Source organism: Hemitrygon akajei, chromosome 9 (genome assembly GCF_048418815.1).
Source record: "Hemitrygon akajei chromosome 9, sHemAka1.3, whole genome shotgun sequence".
In the NCBI taxonomy this organism is placed as follows: Eukaryota; Metazoa; Chordata; class Chondrichthyes; order Myliobatiformes; family Dasyatidae; genus Hemitrygon; species Hemitrygon akajei.
The window spans coordinates 129,678,470-129,694,905 of NC_133132.1; the positions used below are offsets into that span (position 1 = coordinate 129,678,470).

At 45.5% G+C, this 16,436-nt stretch overlaps 1 protein-coding gene across 4 annotated transcripts in view; it reads right to left on the reverse strand.

The window, feature by feature from the left end:
- LOC140733532 (kelch-like protein 29) overlaps positions 1-16,436 on the reverse strand; it is a 431,638-nt gene that overhangs the window by 128,875 nt on the left and 286,327 nt on the right. For 3 of the 4 annotated variants that reach the window (XM_073056976.1, XM_073056977.1, XM_073056979.1), the window contains one exon: positions 15,008-15,085. The exons of the other annotated variant lie outside the window; for it this stretch is intronic. In XM_073056976.1, coding sequence (XP_072913077.1) covers positions 15,008-15,085 — 78 coding nt within the window. The remainder of the gene's footprint in view (positions 1-15,007; positions 15,086-16,436) is intronic. 4 annotated transcript variants of the gene reach the window in all.

Below are 16,436 nucleotides of genomic sequence, written 5' to 3' on the forward strand. Positions count from 1 at the left end.
CAAATTTCAGGATTGCAGTTCAAGCTTTGCATTATCTGGACATCTAAATGAGGATTATTTAAAGCAGCGTATTTTCGGGAAATACAGACTTAAAATATCTTCCACTTGGTTTATAGCTTACACTTTATGCTATTTAATAAAATGTGAAGTTAAATGATAATTAAATATAATCTAGTCATCTCTTTATTTCTACTCTTAATTAAATAGCGTCAGGAAATGTAGAGGAGGCTTGACCCAGCAGAGATGATTTAGTGGTGAGCGATTACTTTACTAAAAAACAGCAAAATAACAAGTCTCAGGGGACCTCAAAACAAGAGAGAATGTATACATAACATGACAAAGCAACAAGGCTAGGAGCAACTGGTTGAGGCTGGCTGGTTTGATGGGTGAACAAAGACTGTAGATGAGAGCTGGGTTTAAAGAGGCTACAGGTGATGAGTTGCAAAAGAGTGGGAGGTGACTCCAGTTAGCTGCCTGTGCAGGCCTGACAGGAACACCCCCCCCCAACCCCTCCTACAGTCAGCACCTGACATAGGACAATCCAGATGGGTCTGGTAGAAATCCTCAATGAGCAATGGATTCAAGATGAAACTGGATGGCACCCAAGACCTCTCCTCCATGCCATACCCTTCCCAGTCGATCATGTACTGAACACCACTTCCATAACAACATGGATCCATCAACCAGCAAGCCGTGCTCACCGACCATCTTTCACCATCCCACTTCAGGAGATGCAGGCTGAGGTGGGTTGTGTGGTCCATGGTCAACGGACGTGAGGCAGGTCACATGGAGGGCAAGTCCATGGTCAACGGACATGAGGCAGGTCACATGGAGGGCAAGTCCATGGTCAATGGACGTGAGGCAGGTCACATGGAGGGCAAGTCCATGGTCAACGGACATGAGGCAGGTCACATGGAGGGCAAGTCCATGGTCAATGGACGTGAGGCAGGTCACATGGAGGGTGAGTCCATGGTCAACGGGCGTGAGGCAGGTCACATGGAGGGCAAGTCCATGGTCAATGGACGTGAGGCAGGTCACATGGAGGGTAAGTCCATGGTCAACGGACATGAGGCAGGTCACATGGAGGGTAAGTCCATGGTCAACGGATGTGAGGCAGGTCACATGGAGGGCAAGTCCACGATCAACGGGCGTGAGGCAGGTCACATGGAGGGTGAGTCCATGGTCAACGGGCGTGAGGCAGGTCACATAGAGGGTGAGTCCATGATCAACGGGCGTGAGGCAGGTCACATAGAGGGTGAGTCCATGGTCAACGGGCGTGAGGCAGGTCACATAGAGGGTGAGTCCATGGTCAACGGGCGTGAGGCAGGTCACATGGAGGGCAAGTCCATGGTCAATGGACGTGAGGCAGGTCACATGGAGGGTAAGTCCACGATCAACGGGCGTGAGGCAGGTCACATGGAGGGTAAGTCCATGGTCAACGGGCGTGAGGCAGGTCACATGGAGGGTGAGTCCACGATCAACGGGCGTGAGGCAGGTCACATGGAGGGTAAGTCCACGATCAACGGGCGTGAGGCAGGTCACATGGAGGGTAAGTCCATGGTCAACGGGCGTGAGGCAGGTCACATAGAGGGCAAGTCCACGGTCAACGGGCGTGAGGCAGGTCACATGGAGGGTAAGTCCACGATCAACGGGCGTGAGGCAGGTCACATGGAGGGTAAGTCCACGATCAACGGGCGTGAGGCAGGTCACATGGAGGGTAAGTCCACGATCAACGGGCGTGAGGCAGGTCACATGGAGGGTAAGTCCATGGTCAACGGGCGTGAGGCAGGTCACATAGAGGGTGAGTCCATGGTCAACGGGCGTGAGGCAGGTCACATAGAGGGTGAGTCCATGGTCAACGGGCGTGAGGCAGGTCACATGGAGGGCAAGTCCATGGTCAATGGACGTGAGGCAGGTCACATGGAGGGTAAGTCCACGATCAACGGGCGTGAGGCAGGTCACATGGAGGGTAAGTCCATGGTCAACGGGCGTGAGGCAGGTCACATAGAGGGCCAGTCCATGGTCAATGGACGTGAGGCAGGTCACATGGAGGGTAAGTCCACGATCAACGGGCGTGAGGCAGGTCACATGGAGGGTAAGTCCATGGTCAACGGGCGTGAGGCAGGTCACATGGAGGGTAAGTCCACGATCAACGGGCGTGAGGCAGGTCACATGGAGGGCAAGTCCATGGTCAATGGACGTGAGGCAGGTCACATGGAGGGTGAGTCCACGATCAACGGGCGTGAGGCAGGTCACATGGAGGGCAAGTCCATGATCAACGGGCGTGAGGCAGGTCACATAGAGGGTAAGTCCATGGTCAACTGGCGTGAGGCAGGTCACATAGAGGGCAAGTCCACGGTCAACGGGCGTGAGGCAGGTCACGTAGAGGGCAAGTCCACGGTCAACGGGCGTGAGGCAGGTCACATGGAGGGTAAGTCCACGATCAACGGGCGTGAGGCAGGTCACATGGAGGGTAAGTCCACGATCAACGGGCGTGAGGCAGGTCACATGGAGGGTAAGTCCACGATCAACGGGCGTGAGGCAGGTCACATGGAGGGTAAGTCCACGATCAACGGGCGTGAGGCAGGTCACATGGAGGGAAAGTCCACGATCAACAGGCGTGAGGCAGGTCACATGGAGGGTAAGTCCATGGTCAATGGACGTGAGGCAGGTCACATAGAGGGCAAGTCCATGATCAACGGATGTGAGGCAGGTCACATGGAGGGCAAGTCCACGATCAACGGGCGTGAGGCAGGTCACATGGAGGGTGAGTCCATGGTCAACGGGCGTGAGGCAGGTCACATAGAGGGTGAGTCCATGATCAACGGGCGTGAGGCAGGTCACATTGAGGGTGAGTCCATGGTCAACGGGCGTGAGGCAGGTCACATAGAGGGTGAGTCCATGGTCAACGGGCGTGAGGCAGGTCACATGGAGGGCAAGTCCATGGTCAATGGACGTGAGGCAGGTCACATGGAGGGTAAGTCCACGATCAACGGGCGTGAGGCAGGTCACATGGAGGGTGAGTCCACGATCAACGGGCGTGAGGCAGGTCACATGGAGGGTAAGTCCACGATCAACGGGCGTGAGGCAGGTCACATGGAGGGTAAGTCCATGGTCAACGGGCGTGAGGCAGGTCACATAGAGGGCAAGTCCATGGTCAATGGACGTGAGGCAGGTCACATGGAGGGTAAGTCCACGATCAACGGGCGTGAGGCAGGTCACATGGAGGGTAAGTCCATGGTCAACGGGCGTGAGGCAGGTCACATAGAGGGTGAGTCCATGGTCAACGGGCGTGAGGCAGGTCACATAGAGGGTGAGTCCATGGTCAACGGGCGTGAGGCAGGTCACTTGGAGGGCAAGTCCATGGTCAATGGACGTGAGGCAGGTCACATGGAGGGTAAGTCCACGATCAACGGGCGTGAGGCAGGTCACATGGAGGGTAAGTCCATGGTCAACGGGCGTGAGGCAGGTCACATAGAGGGCAAGTCCATGGTCAATGGACGTGAGGCAGGTCACATGGAGGGTAAGTCCACGATCAACGGGCGTGAGGCAGGTCACATGGAGGGTAAGTCCATGGTCAACGGGCGTGAGGCAGGTCACATGGAGGGTAAGTCCACGATCAATGGGCGTGAGGCAGGTCACATGGAGGGCAAGTCCATGGTCAATGGACGTGAGGCAGGTCACATGGAGGGTGAGTCCACGATCAACGGGCGTGAGGCAGGTCACATGGAGGGCAAGTCCATGATCAACGGGCGTGAGGCAGGTCACATAGAGGGTAAGTCCATGGTCAACTGGCGTGAGGCAGGTCACATAGAGGGTGAGTCCATGGTCAATGGGCGTGAGGCAGGTCACATGGAGGGCAAGTCCATGGTCAATGGACGTGAGGCAGGTCACATGGAGGGTAAGTCCATGGTCAACGGACGTGAGGCAGGTCACATGGAGGGCAAGTCCATGGTCAACGGACGTGAGGCAGGTCACATGGAGGGCAAGTCCATGGTCAACGGACGTGAGGCAGGTCACATGGAGAGTAAGTCCACGGTCAACGGACGTGAGGCAGGTCACATGGAGAGTAAGTCCACGGTCAATGGACGTGAGGCAGGTCACATGGAGGGCAAGTCCATGGTCAACGGACGTGAGGCAGGTCACATGGAGGGTAAGTGTGATCCCAAGGGATGGTGGCAGCTGGAGATGGTAAGTGACAGGATTGATGCAATAGGTATTCCAGCAATGCTCAACAAATCTGATCAACCCTAATCTAATCACTGGACTGGGGGAGGAAACTGGAGGACATGGGGAAAACCTTTGCACCTCACAGGGAGTCCTTACAGAACAGCACCGGAACTGAACTGTAAACTCCCGCACTCCCCGAGCTGTAATAGTATTGTGCTATAACCACTACACTACCATGAAGGGACCACTGAAGTGGGGTGAGTGCTTGTAGGAGTTGGTGTGCAAGGGCAGACCTCCAGTGGACAAATCCCAGGCCAGATTAGTCTGGCTGGGGGCCACTGGTGGCAGTATGCACAGTTCGCAGATGGGGTGGCCCTCTGTGCACTCTTCCAAGCACTCTGAAGTGGCACAGCTGTGCCCTAGCAGACGGGCCCTCCACTGTTGACGCTTCCACAGGGAACAACTGGGGTTGGTAGCAGTGAAGCACTTCAAAGAGTGACATACTGTGGCAGAGGAGGTGTGCAGATTGTGGGACAGCTCGGCCCACAGCAAACACTTCTATGTGGAAGGGTTAGAGATGATGAAGCATTGCAGAAACTTCTCCACTTCCTGATTGGCTATTGACCCAAGCACGATAGCCAGAGGACAAACTCACTGAGCAGCGGAGGAGGAGGAAGAAGGCTCGGCAGAAGGGCAAGACGAATTGTGACACAACGTTCTGAGGGAAACCGTGGAGGCAAACTACATGTTGGAGAACCAGGATCCTCATCTCAGTGGATGATGGAAATTTGGGGAGTGTAATCAAGTGGGTGCCTTGGAGAAACAAACCTCTAATGTTATAATCACTGTGGCCCCATGACGATATCCATGGCAACGTAGGATCACAGGCAGGAGCCCACAGGGTTGCTGGCTGGAGGCAGTGGATGGGGCACATTGAGGGCAAGCAGTGACAAACTGACTTACATCTGGGATGATGGTGGCTACTGGAACAGGCATCGCAGAAAATCCAGGATGGCCGGGGTTGAAGAATGGGCCCACTAGAATGCCTCAGAGTGCACGGTACTAGCACATACACGCAGTTGTCAAGCATGTTGGCCAGAGCAGGCCCGTTTTATAGGGCCTGGCGAATCTGGTTCTCAGGATCACAGATGATCAGAGCGAGGATCAGCAAGGACAGAATAATGAGCTGAGGGTTGATCTCGGTTTCAGCTGGGTCACACTGTCGTGACCGGGCATACAGCTTACTGTTCTTGGTGTTGGGTCGATAGTAGATGGGGAAGACGGCCCAGTAAGCCTGACCTTGTTCAGGTTGGTGGGTCTACTGAATGGATTTAAGGTCCTGGTGGCCAGTCCAGATCAGGAAGGGCTGAGTGTTTCCCGTCAGTCAATGTCTCCTATGCCCAATTAACGGCGAGTAGCTCCCTGTCTCCTACTCCATAATGGCGCTATCCAGAGTTGAACTTGCACAAGAAGGCACAAGGGTGCATCTTCCCATCCAGTCCTCACTGGGAGAAGATAGCACCGACGTCAGGTGAGTACACCTCCACCACAAAAGGTCCAGATGGGTGCCAGAGAAACTCAAAAAGGAAATACATGGAGTATGAAACCGGCATTTTTCTAACTTGCAGTACAGTTGGGATTTGAGAAGATGATGAACAACTGATGAGATGTGACAGAAATGGTCCTGGGGTTCCTTGGAGAAGCTGAAGATGTCGTTGAGGTAGATAATCACATATCTGTGTAGCATGTCTTGAAGAATCTTGTTGATGAAGCCTTGGTAAACAGCTGGACTGTTAGAAAGTCCGAAACTCATCACCAAGTATTTGTCAAACACAAGAAAATCTGCAGATGCTGGAAATCCAAACCATCCCACAAAAAAATGTGAGAGGAACTCAGCTGGCCCAGCAGCATCGATGGAAAAGAGTAAACTGTCAATGTTTCGGGTTGAGACCCTTCATCCTGGCCTGCTGAATTCTTCCAGCATTTTGTGTGTGTTACCAAGTATTTGTAGTGGCCAGAGGGTGTTATGAATTCTGTCTTCCACTTACCTCTGGCAGATGCAAATCAGGTTGCACGTGCTCCACAGATCCAGTTTGGTGAAAACCTAGGCCCCATGAAGTGTTTCAAATGATCTATCCATCAAGGGACGAGGGTAGCAGTTCTTAATGGTGATTTTGTTAAGTGCATGGCAGCCAATGCAGAGATAAAGACTCCCATCTTTCTTCTTGATACAGAAAAATCCTGCACCAGCTGAGGACTGAGAAGCTTTAGAATGGAACTTCAACTATGTAGTCATTCATACCTTGGGTCTCAGGAAAGGAGAGGGAGGTGGCAGTGTGCTGACTTCCCTTTTACTGAAGGTAATAGCTGGAGTTTAGTGAGGTCCAGGGTTGCCTCGGTCTCCATGGATTTATGGGGTTGCAGGCAATGATCCGGCAGGTTGATCCCCCAACTCAGATGGCCAAGGCGAACCGAGGGTCCAGCGTGGAGAGCCAGGGGTAACCCAAGATATGAGGAGTGTTGGGTGAGTCAATCAGGAGGAACTAGATGGACTCGCGATGCTCTCTGATGCTCATGTGCACAGGCCGTGTCTGTGGTCAGCCTAGCCCAGGTCCCAATGGATGTCCTTAAATGGTAATAATGCAGAAGGGGTGAGAGATAGGCTTAGAAGGGAGTCCAACCTGCACATCCAGTGGCCAGTCCAGAAAGTGTCTCCTGCACCGGAATCTACGAGAGCCTCCTGTGTGGAGGAGGACAGAGAGAGTAAGTTGGGTTCTGGTGCTGGAATGAGAGGCCAGATAGAAGGCCCCTTTCTCTACCTGGTGGTGCCGTTTACTCTGATACAGTAGCCATTTGAAGAGTGAGTGCTTAGTGGCACCATAGTAAGCGCTGAAGTTATTCCTCCTTCAATGATCACAGTCTTGCAGAGTTAAGGGAGCTCTCCCTAACTGCATGAGTTCCAGAGGCATTGCTGGTGAGAGTCCCACAACCTGAAATGGTTCTGGGAACAGAACTGAGGTTCTGGCTGGTGATCTAGAGTGTCGTTCCATTAGATGCTTGTCAACACCAACGGCCAGAGTGATAAGGCTTTTGAGGTCAGTGGGCATCTCCCAGGTAAACAGCTCATCTTTCAAGCTTTGAGAGGCCTCGATGGTAATGGGACAGCAGTGCTTCCACGTTCCAGCTGCACTCTGCGCAAAGGTCCTAAACTCCATGGTGTAATCCGCCACCGAAGGTGAGCCTTTATGCTGGAAAAGTATCTGATCTGCTGCCTCCCGTCCACTTCCCAGATGGTTGAAATCCCACCACCTCACACCAATGAATTCCTCATATTGATGGCAGATGTTGCTTTTACTGCCCTAGCTCAAGGCAGCTCAGGTCAGAGCTCGCCCATTCAACAGAGAGATGATGAAGGCAATCTTGGCTCAGTCCATAGGACACACAGATGGCCGTAGCTTGAAGTGCAAGATGCACTGGGACAGGAGGTTGTGGCATCAGGTTGGGGACCCATCAAAGAGTTTAATTACCAGAATCTATGTCTTTGAGGGAGGAGGTTGATTAACGCGGGGTTTCTGTAATAATAATGAGAATTGGTTGAGAGTAGCAAGCAGATGGTCAATCGTTTCCTGCTGTTTCTGGATCAGGTACTTGTTAAGGAGGACAATTTCCTTTTGAAATTTTCAAACTCTGTTGGGTCATTCGCTGGTTTACCCATCTTGTCAGTTAATGTAGAGGAGGCTTGACCCAAAAGCAGAGCAGCAGAGTCAATTTCGCAGTGAGTGGTCATTTTAATAACAAACAACAAAATAACAATCCACCAGGGGCCACCAAAAAAGAGAGAACAGATACTTAACAAGGTAACTGAAGGCTCGGGGAAACTCGTTGAGAATGGCTGCTTTAATGGGTGAATAAGGACTGTAGATGAGTGCTGGGTTTAAAAAGGTTCCAGGTGATATGTTGGAAATGAATGCCACGTGTTTCCTGTTAGCTGAATGGAGACTGGGCAGGCCTGACAAACAGTCCATAAGTGTATATGTTGATAGTACAATGACGGAACTGTAAAAATATTAAAGATGAACTGGGTGATAACACTTCAAAGAGTGCAATATTCAAAATCATAAATATAGGCTCTGTTTTGTATGACTCAATATTCAGGTAGGGTTACCTAATGATGACATGGGATTGTTATGCTCATGAAGAATATTTCTTAAACTTGCAATGGAACAATATTGAAACCATTATAGGTTATGTGTAAATTAGCTTTCTAATAGAAACTGCTCATGTAAAGACTGATCCAATTCATGCTTAATGCTTCAGCTCAAAGTGTTGTTGGGCCAAGGAATTCTTTGTTACCTTTTGTTGAGCTAACTTTTTACTGGAAGTACAAACTCAAATCTGTCAAATAGTGTACTTGGTGATACAGTCTGAGATTCTCAGATGCTGTGCTTTTGAAGGTCACTCGTTTTACCCCAGCACAATCAACATTTGACGTTTATTTCAGAAGTCATCCATTACTCCTCACAAGTCATTCCAGAGACCTTCTTCATTAGTGAAAAACTCAGTTGTATTTTTAATGATAAATGTCTATACAATAATTTCATTTAATGAACTGTAACATTAGCACTGCTCATCTTTGATGAATTGCAATCTGTACCAAACATTAAACAAGGGCTTTAATTTATTTTTGTTAGACTTGTTCTGGCACACAGCACCAAAATTCTTGACATACAAAAAAATTACTGTTTTACCAAAGTTATATAATTTAAGGCGATAATATCCAGCTGCAGCACAATGGAGTTTTGTACATGAAACAACATTGTGCTTTCTCAGGATTAAGGATAGCATCCAATTTCTAAATGTGCTGAAGCAGGATTTCAGGTATAAAGCATCTGTAAAGCAGAGTAAAGTCACATTTTAAAAGTGATACTCTTGAGAACTTAAAAGATTGTATGCCAATTTGTAAACACCAGCTCTGCAGTTTAGTGTCTGTAGAGCAGAGTAGTTATATTTTTAAAGTTCCATGGGTACTCTTCAGAAATTTAAAATGGTACGTCAGTTTGTAAAAACCCATGCTGTAGACTTGCTTCTGTAAAAACATGTAAGTAATAAAAAATAATTCTGTGTAACATATTAAACATTTAAGAAGCTTTGTATTCTCTCATCTGAGTTTACGTAGAATTACTGGCTAAATTAAACAATGAATTTGCAGTTCTGTGTAATTAGAAATGTTGCAATTGCCGATGCATCAGGTATAACTGATCCCAATAGTTCAGAGTCAGAAAGCATGAAAACAAGCCCTTTGGCCCAACCTGTCTATCAGTGCAAAGAGAGCTCAATAATTTGTGTTGTGATTCTAATTGCAAGATTAGAATTTTAATACTTGATCCAAAATCTTAATTCACCAACTGATGGTAATTTTAAGTTTTATATGAAACTAAAGTATTATCTGTGATGACAAGCAACCAAGGAAGTGTACCAATTCATTATCAGTTCTGCAAGATTCTTATTTGAGTTATCGTTCCCTGCCTAACAATGAGATGAATACAACAAATAGTCTTTTTAGTGCTAACCATACAAGTTACCAAATTATCACTAATCCATAACTGGACATTCTGTATTGAATTCAAAACTCACTCAATATATCTAATTAACTCGTAAATGCCAAATGGCTGATTCTGCCCTGATTCCTGAAACTCCAGTGCATTGAGAAGTGGGATGTCCTGGGGTTAACAGAAATAGAGTGATGAAAGAATCTGGACCAAAACTTGTTCTATCTTCTATATTCCCTTAAAATTTGTAGTGTTACTTTCCTTCTCAGATTAGCACTTAAAGGACACTTCCACTGACTTTGTGTGCAATTTACAACCAGATACGAGAAGAACATCAATAAATAACTTAGGAAGTGTTGAATTAGTTGGCCTCCATTTCATAAATGTTTTAGACCTCTGCTGCATTTTTTCTAGGAAGTCACTACACACCAAAAGTAGCTACAAAAAGCCTGTGGGATCATAACATTTAATGATTCATATCTTCCAGTTTATTAAATACTTTTCCTTGTGGACATTCCCCCTTTTCCCTGTGTCATAAAACTTGCTGTTTTTCTAAAGCAACGCATACAAAATGCTGGACGAACTCAGCAGGCCTGAGAGTATCCTAATATCGAAGACACTAAAAGCTCTTTCAAGTATATAAAGGGTAAAAGAGAGTTGAGGGTAGATATAGGACCAATACAAAATGACGCTGGAGATATTGTAATGAAAGACACAGAGATGGCAGAGGAACTGAATGCATATTTTGCATCAGTCTTCACAGTGGAAGACATCAGCTGTATACCGAACATTCAGGAGTGTCAGGGAAGAGAAGTTTGTGCAGTGAAAAGTATGACTGAGAATGTGCTCAGGAAGCTTAATGGTCTGAGGGTGGATAAATCTCCTGGACCTGATGGAATGCACCCTCAGGTTCTGAAGGAAGTAGCTGGAGAGACTGCAGAGGCATTAACAATGATCTTTCAAGAATCGATATAGATTCTGGCATTGTACCGGATGACTGGAAAATTGCAAATTTTACTCTGCTTTTTAAGAAGGATGGGAGGCAGCAGAAAGGAAACTATAGACCTGTTAGCCTGACATCAGTGGTTGGGAAGTTGTTGGAATCAATTGTTGGGGATGAGATTATGGAGTTCCTAGAGGCACATGACAAGATAGGCCAAAGCCAGCATGGTTTCCTGAAAATCCTGCCTGACTAACCTACTGCAATTTTTTGGAGGAAATTACAAGCAGGGTAGACAAAGGTGATGCAATAGATGTGGTGCACTTGGATTTTCAGAAGGCCCTTGACAAGGTGCCACACATGAGGCTGCTTAGCAAGTTGAGAGCCCATGGAATTACAGGGAAGTTACTAGCATGGGTGGAGCATTGGTTGGTCAGCAGAAAACAGAGAGTGGGAATAAAGGGATCCTATTCTGGCTGGCTGCTGGTTACCAGTGGAGTTCCACAGGGGTTAGTGTTGGGACTGCTGCTTTTTACGATGTATGCCAATGATTAGGACTATGGGATTTGTGGCTAAATTTGCCGATGATACAAAGATAAATGGAGGAATGGGTAGTGTTGAGGAAACAGAGAGCCTGCAGAGAGACTTAGATAGTTTAAGAGAATGGGCAAAGAAGTAGCAAATAAATACAATGTTGGAAAGTATATGGTCATGCACTTTGGTGAAGAAATAAATGGACACTATTATTTAGATGGGGAGAGAATTCAAAATGCAGAGATGCAAAGGGACTTGTGCAGGATCTGTGTTGAGTCAGTGGTGAATAAAGGCAGCATTTTCTGGCTGGCTGCCAGTGACTGGTGCTGTTCCACAAGGGTCTGTGTGGTGACTGATTCTTTTCACTTTATATGTCAATGATTTGGATGCTGGAATTAATAGTTTTGTTGAAAAGTCTGCAGATGATATGAAGATAGGTGGAGGGGCAGGTTGTTTTGAGGAAGTTGAGAGGCTACAGAAGGACAGACAGATTAGGAGAATGGCCAATAATTGGCAGATGGAATACAATGTCCGGAACTGTTTGGTCATGCCCTTTGGTAGAAGAAATGAAAGGGTTAACTACTTTCTAAATGGAGAGAAACTACAAAAACTGGGATGCAATGGGATTTCGGAGTCCTTGTGCAGGATTCCCTGGAGGTTAACTTGCAGGTTGAGTCTGTGGTGAAGAAGGCAAATGCAATATTAGCATTCATTTCAAGAGGACTAGAATATTAAAGCAAGGATGTAAAATTGATACTTTATAAAACACTGGTGAGGCCTCACTTGTAGTATTGTGAGCAGTTTTGGGCCCCTTATCTTTGTGCTGAAACTGAAGAAGGTTCAATGGAGGTTCACAAAAATGATTCAAGGATTGAATGGCTTGTCATATGAAGAGTGTCTGATGGCTTTGGGCTTATATTCACCAGAATTTAGAAGAATGACGGGTGACCTCATTGAAACTATCGAATGGTAAAAGGCCTTGATAAAGTGGATGTAGAGGATGATTCCTATGGTGGGAAGCCTAAGACCAGATGACACAGACTCAGAATAGGGGGGGTGTCCTTTTAGAACAGAGATGAGGAGGAATTTCTTTAGCCAGAATTCTTTGCCCCAGGCAGCTGTGGAGGCCAAGTCTTTATGTATATTTAAGGCAGTGGTTGAAAAAAATTCTTGATTGGCCAGGGCATGAAGGGTTATGGGGAGAAGGCAAGAGATTGGGACTGAGAGGAAAATTGGATCAGCCATGATGAAATAGTGGAACAGACTTGATGGGCCAAATGGCCTATATCCTATATCTTATGCTGTAAGAGTGGACAAAGGAGAAATGTAAGGAGGAGGGGACACAGGGAGAAGTATCAGGCAGGTGAGAAAAAATGAAAGTTTAAAGTGCGGAATAGAGAGGGAAGGGGAGAATTTGTTCATCAGAAGGAGAAATCAATATTCATGCCATCAGGTTCGAGGGAATATAAGGTGTTGCTCCTCTACCCTGAGGGTAGCCTCTTCTTGGCACAAGATAAGGCCATGGATTGATACTTTGGAACTGGAATGGGAATCAGAATTGAAATGTTTCATCAGCGGGAAGTAGTGCAAAATCTCATCCTTTCAGAAGTTTGTACATTCTCCCTGGGACCTCTAGGTCCTCCTGTTTCCTCCCACTGTCCAAAGACATATTGGCTGATAGGTTAATTGTTCGTTGTAAATTGTCCAGTGATGAGGCTAGAGTTAAATCGGGGTTTGCTGGAAGGGGCAGCTTGAGGGGCCGGAAAGGCCAATCCCACACTGTATTTCAATAAATAAATATTAGTTCCAATAACATGTTTAGACTATGATGATAATCAAGGCTATTTTATGTTGTTAAGCTTCTGCAGTTTTAAAAATCTATGTAAGAGCATAATAATTAGAAACAGTAATTGGCCTTTTAGCTCCTAGAGCCTGTGAATTTCACAGCTGATCTGTGGCTTCAGCTTCTCTTTCCCATACTACACTCGCATCCTCCATTTCTCAAAGCAACAATAAATCAATTGGATCTCTGTTTGAAATGAACCCAGTTCCCAAGTTTTTTTCATAATCACAGCCCTCTGGAATAGAGTCTTACAAAGATTCACCAATATCTAACTGAAGAAAATTCCTATTTCAATCCTAAATGGTTTATCCTTCCTTATTCTGACCCTTGGTTCTACACTCTTCAGCCAAGGGAACACCTTCTTGCAACCAGTCTATCAACCCTTTTTGGAACTTTATTCAGTTTCAATTAGATCACATGCTATTTTTTAAACTCTAGAGAATCCATACAGAAAAGAACCTTAACGTTCTTCAATTCATTTTCTTCAATGCAATTGCTGAATTCGCTGCAAAAACATTATAACTGAATTACTATTACATACTGAGTACATTTAAATACATTGCACATGACATTAGTATGAAATTACTTAAAAAAAAACACCAGATTTTTTTTAATTGTTAACATATTAATATTGGTTTCAAGTCTCAGCTGTGTGTTCACTTCAAAGTTTTCCTCTTTGCGTTGAGCAATTTTACCAGCATATACCGTAATTGGCTTCTTACCGCAATGTTTTGTTTCCACATGATTGTGAGCTTGCAAACTTCTTCCCATGAACAGCCTACAAAACTACAGTGCAATAACATGACTTTCTGGTGCTAAACATATCTGAAGACAAGCACGATGTACAAACACTTTTAAAATTCAATCAAATGAACCAGACAGGGAATTTTAAAAGAATGAGTGAGTGAGTAAGCATGCAAGTGAGTGAGTGTGAGCACCCAAATTATTAGTCTCTTAAAATTCCCTCTGGTTCACGTGATTGAATCCTTAGAGTACACCGTCCCTGTATGGGTTCTCAAACTCTGCCAACAACTGATGGGAATATTTTAAAATGAGAAAACAAGAATACATTGAGAGAATCATAAGCTTCATACAAGCAATGAGTAAGCAAAGGCACTAAAAGAACTATCTTTGGAAATTATCTGCCAACTTTTTAGCTTTGAATAAATATTGATAAACATACAGGAAGTGAATCTATAATTAAAATGCAGGCACAAGTAATTTCCCTACATGTTCATAAATTTCAGTAACAGCCTAGGAATAAGTGAATAGAAATTCACCAGGACTATAGTCTCTATTTTAAGTTTCAAAAACATTTTAAACTCTGCACAGGTTATTATGGCTGATTAGTATAATTATGGATTGATTTCCTAGAAAATGATTTAATTACTTGCAAACTCTCAAAACTCTAAGCAAGGACTTCTCAACTTTTTACTGGAAAAAACAAGGGTACAGTGGGCACGTGTGGAGATAGGCAGAATTGTGGAGAGGGAAGAAAACGGTAGGTTGTCTTAGTCCGCTCATCACTGTCATCATCTAACAACAACTTGCGGAGACCAGAGGAGAGTTATTTGCTTCCTAAACTCAAATGCATCTGGAATATATATTTAGGGAAGGGAAGAAGCTCTATGCTAATGTTAATCCTTTTGTCCTCAAATGTAAACAAATTAGATTAAACCTTCTAAATAGAGGAGTGAGCATTTGATTCTATACCAAATCTGTTCTGAGGATGTGCATTGTCAGTTGTTTAATGCACATGAGATAAATAGCCAACAAAGACGAGGAATCTTGGTTGAGGTGCCAAATTATGCTGCGGTGAACTGGATAACGGAACAGATTCATTGGCCATTTATTGCACTGTGTCATGAGTTACAAATTGCAACTCATGGAAGATAACCTGAATGGCTGGAGTGAAGTATTTTGCTGGAGTCTCAGTTCTCAGAAGGCCCTGACCAGCTAAAGACACCTCACCTGCTTGTAGTTCCTCCGTGGTGTCAAGTCTGGGTTGAGCTTGGTCCATGGTGCTGACAGGGGACTCGCGTCGATCACCTCCAGAGATTTTCCAGGGTAGAGTCAAAAGACATAAATTACTCAAGAGTTATTTGTGATGAGGCCATTAAATTGTTGCCATATGATCAACTCCACACGTCTTACCCAGCTATGGGTAGGTGGGGAAACTGAAACCCGATAATCCATAATAAGTTATTTCTAAGTCAATGCCCAAAAACTTCTATCAATTTAGGTTTTGATGAGAAATGATTCAGGAAAAAAAAATTATCTACTGTACAAGTAGTCAGGTTCTCACATTTCACGTGTGACTTGCTATTTCTTTGTCCCAGAAAATTATGTCAGGGCAAGAGCTGAAGCTAAAGAAATTAATTCAAAAATGAAAATTAAGTTCTCGACACATTCAAATACCATACCAATCTTGGTAGAGGTGTGTTTAATTTTACAGGGCACTTTATTTGATCTTAACCACCTCTTTCTTGATGAATCAGAAGTCAAACCTCATGCCAATATGGATGCAAAAACTTTTGGGATGAAGGGTGGGGGTGGGGGGGGGGAGCTGAAGTAAGGTCAAGGTTAGTAACGAGCAGAAATACACTTAACTTTTTGCCCATCAGTGTACATGTTTCTGGGGAGTTTTCAGTGGGGAGGAGGCAAGAAATATATTTCCACTTTCTTTAAATGCATATTCCTGACTACTTATGGGGTACTTATCTCTGTTATCCTAATAGCCAAAATCCCAAAGCCAAATGGTGACAGTAAAATCGATATGTTGCCCTGCTAAAGACATTAAAAGGTGAATAGATAAATAAACAACAAACAATGTGATCTGAAGCAAGGCAATGGCATTATGGAAATGATTCTCTTGAGTCATCTGCAGTTGTGTCAATGCTAGCCAGAAAGAGACTATATGTAGTGCCACTACATCTGGTCTTAGACATTTAAGTTACATCCTCTGGCTGAATCTCCTCCCAATGAAAGCAGAAGGAAAATTAAGAACAGATATAGATTTCTTAGATCTGCACATGTACATTGGAAGTCTTTCAAATGATGCAACATATCCTGATAAGGTTTACAACTCATGTGTGTACTCTGAACCTTCCGGACTTTGAGAGAGGATTTGAATGACATACTTTGTATCAGGCCGCAATGGAAACGCTGCACTGGGTAGAATTGTGTATGGGATCTCGGGATTGCAATGTCACTGGCAATGAATGCCATCTCCTTACTTATTTACATCAGCTCTCCAGTAATTGGCTCGATCAACTTTGTCCCTCAGAGAAGCTCTGGGAAAAAAAGGCCCCAACAATGTAAAGGAAGCAATGGCTGTTAAAATAAATTATCTGCAAGCTCCCTGACCTAACTTACTGGGCATGCATGTACTCTGATGCAG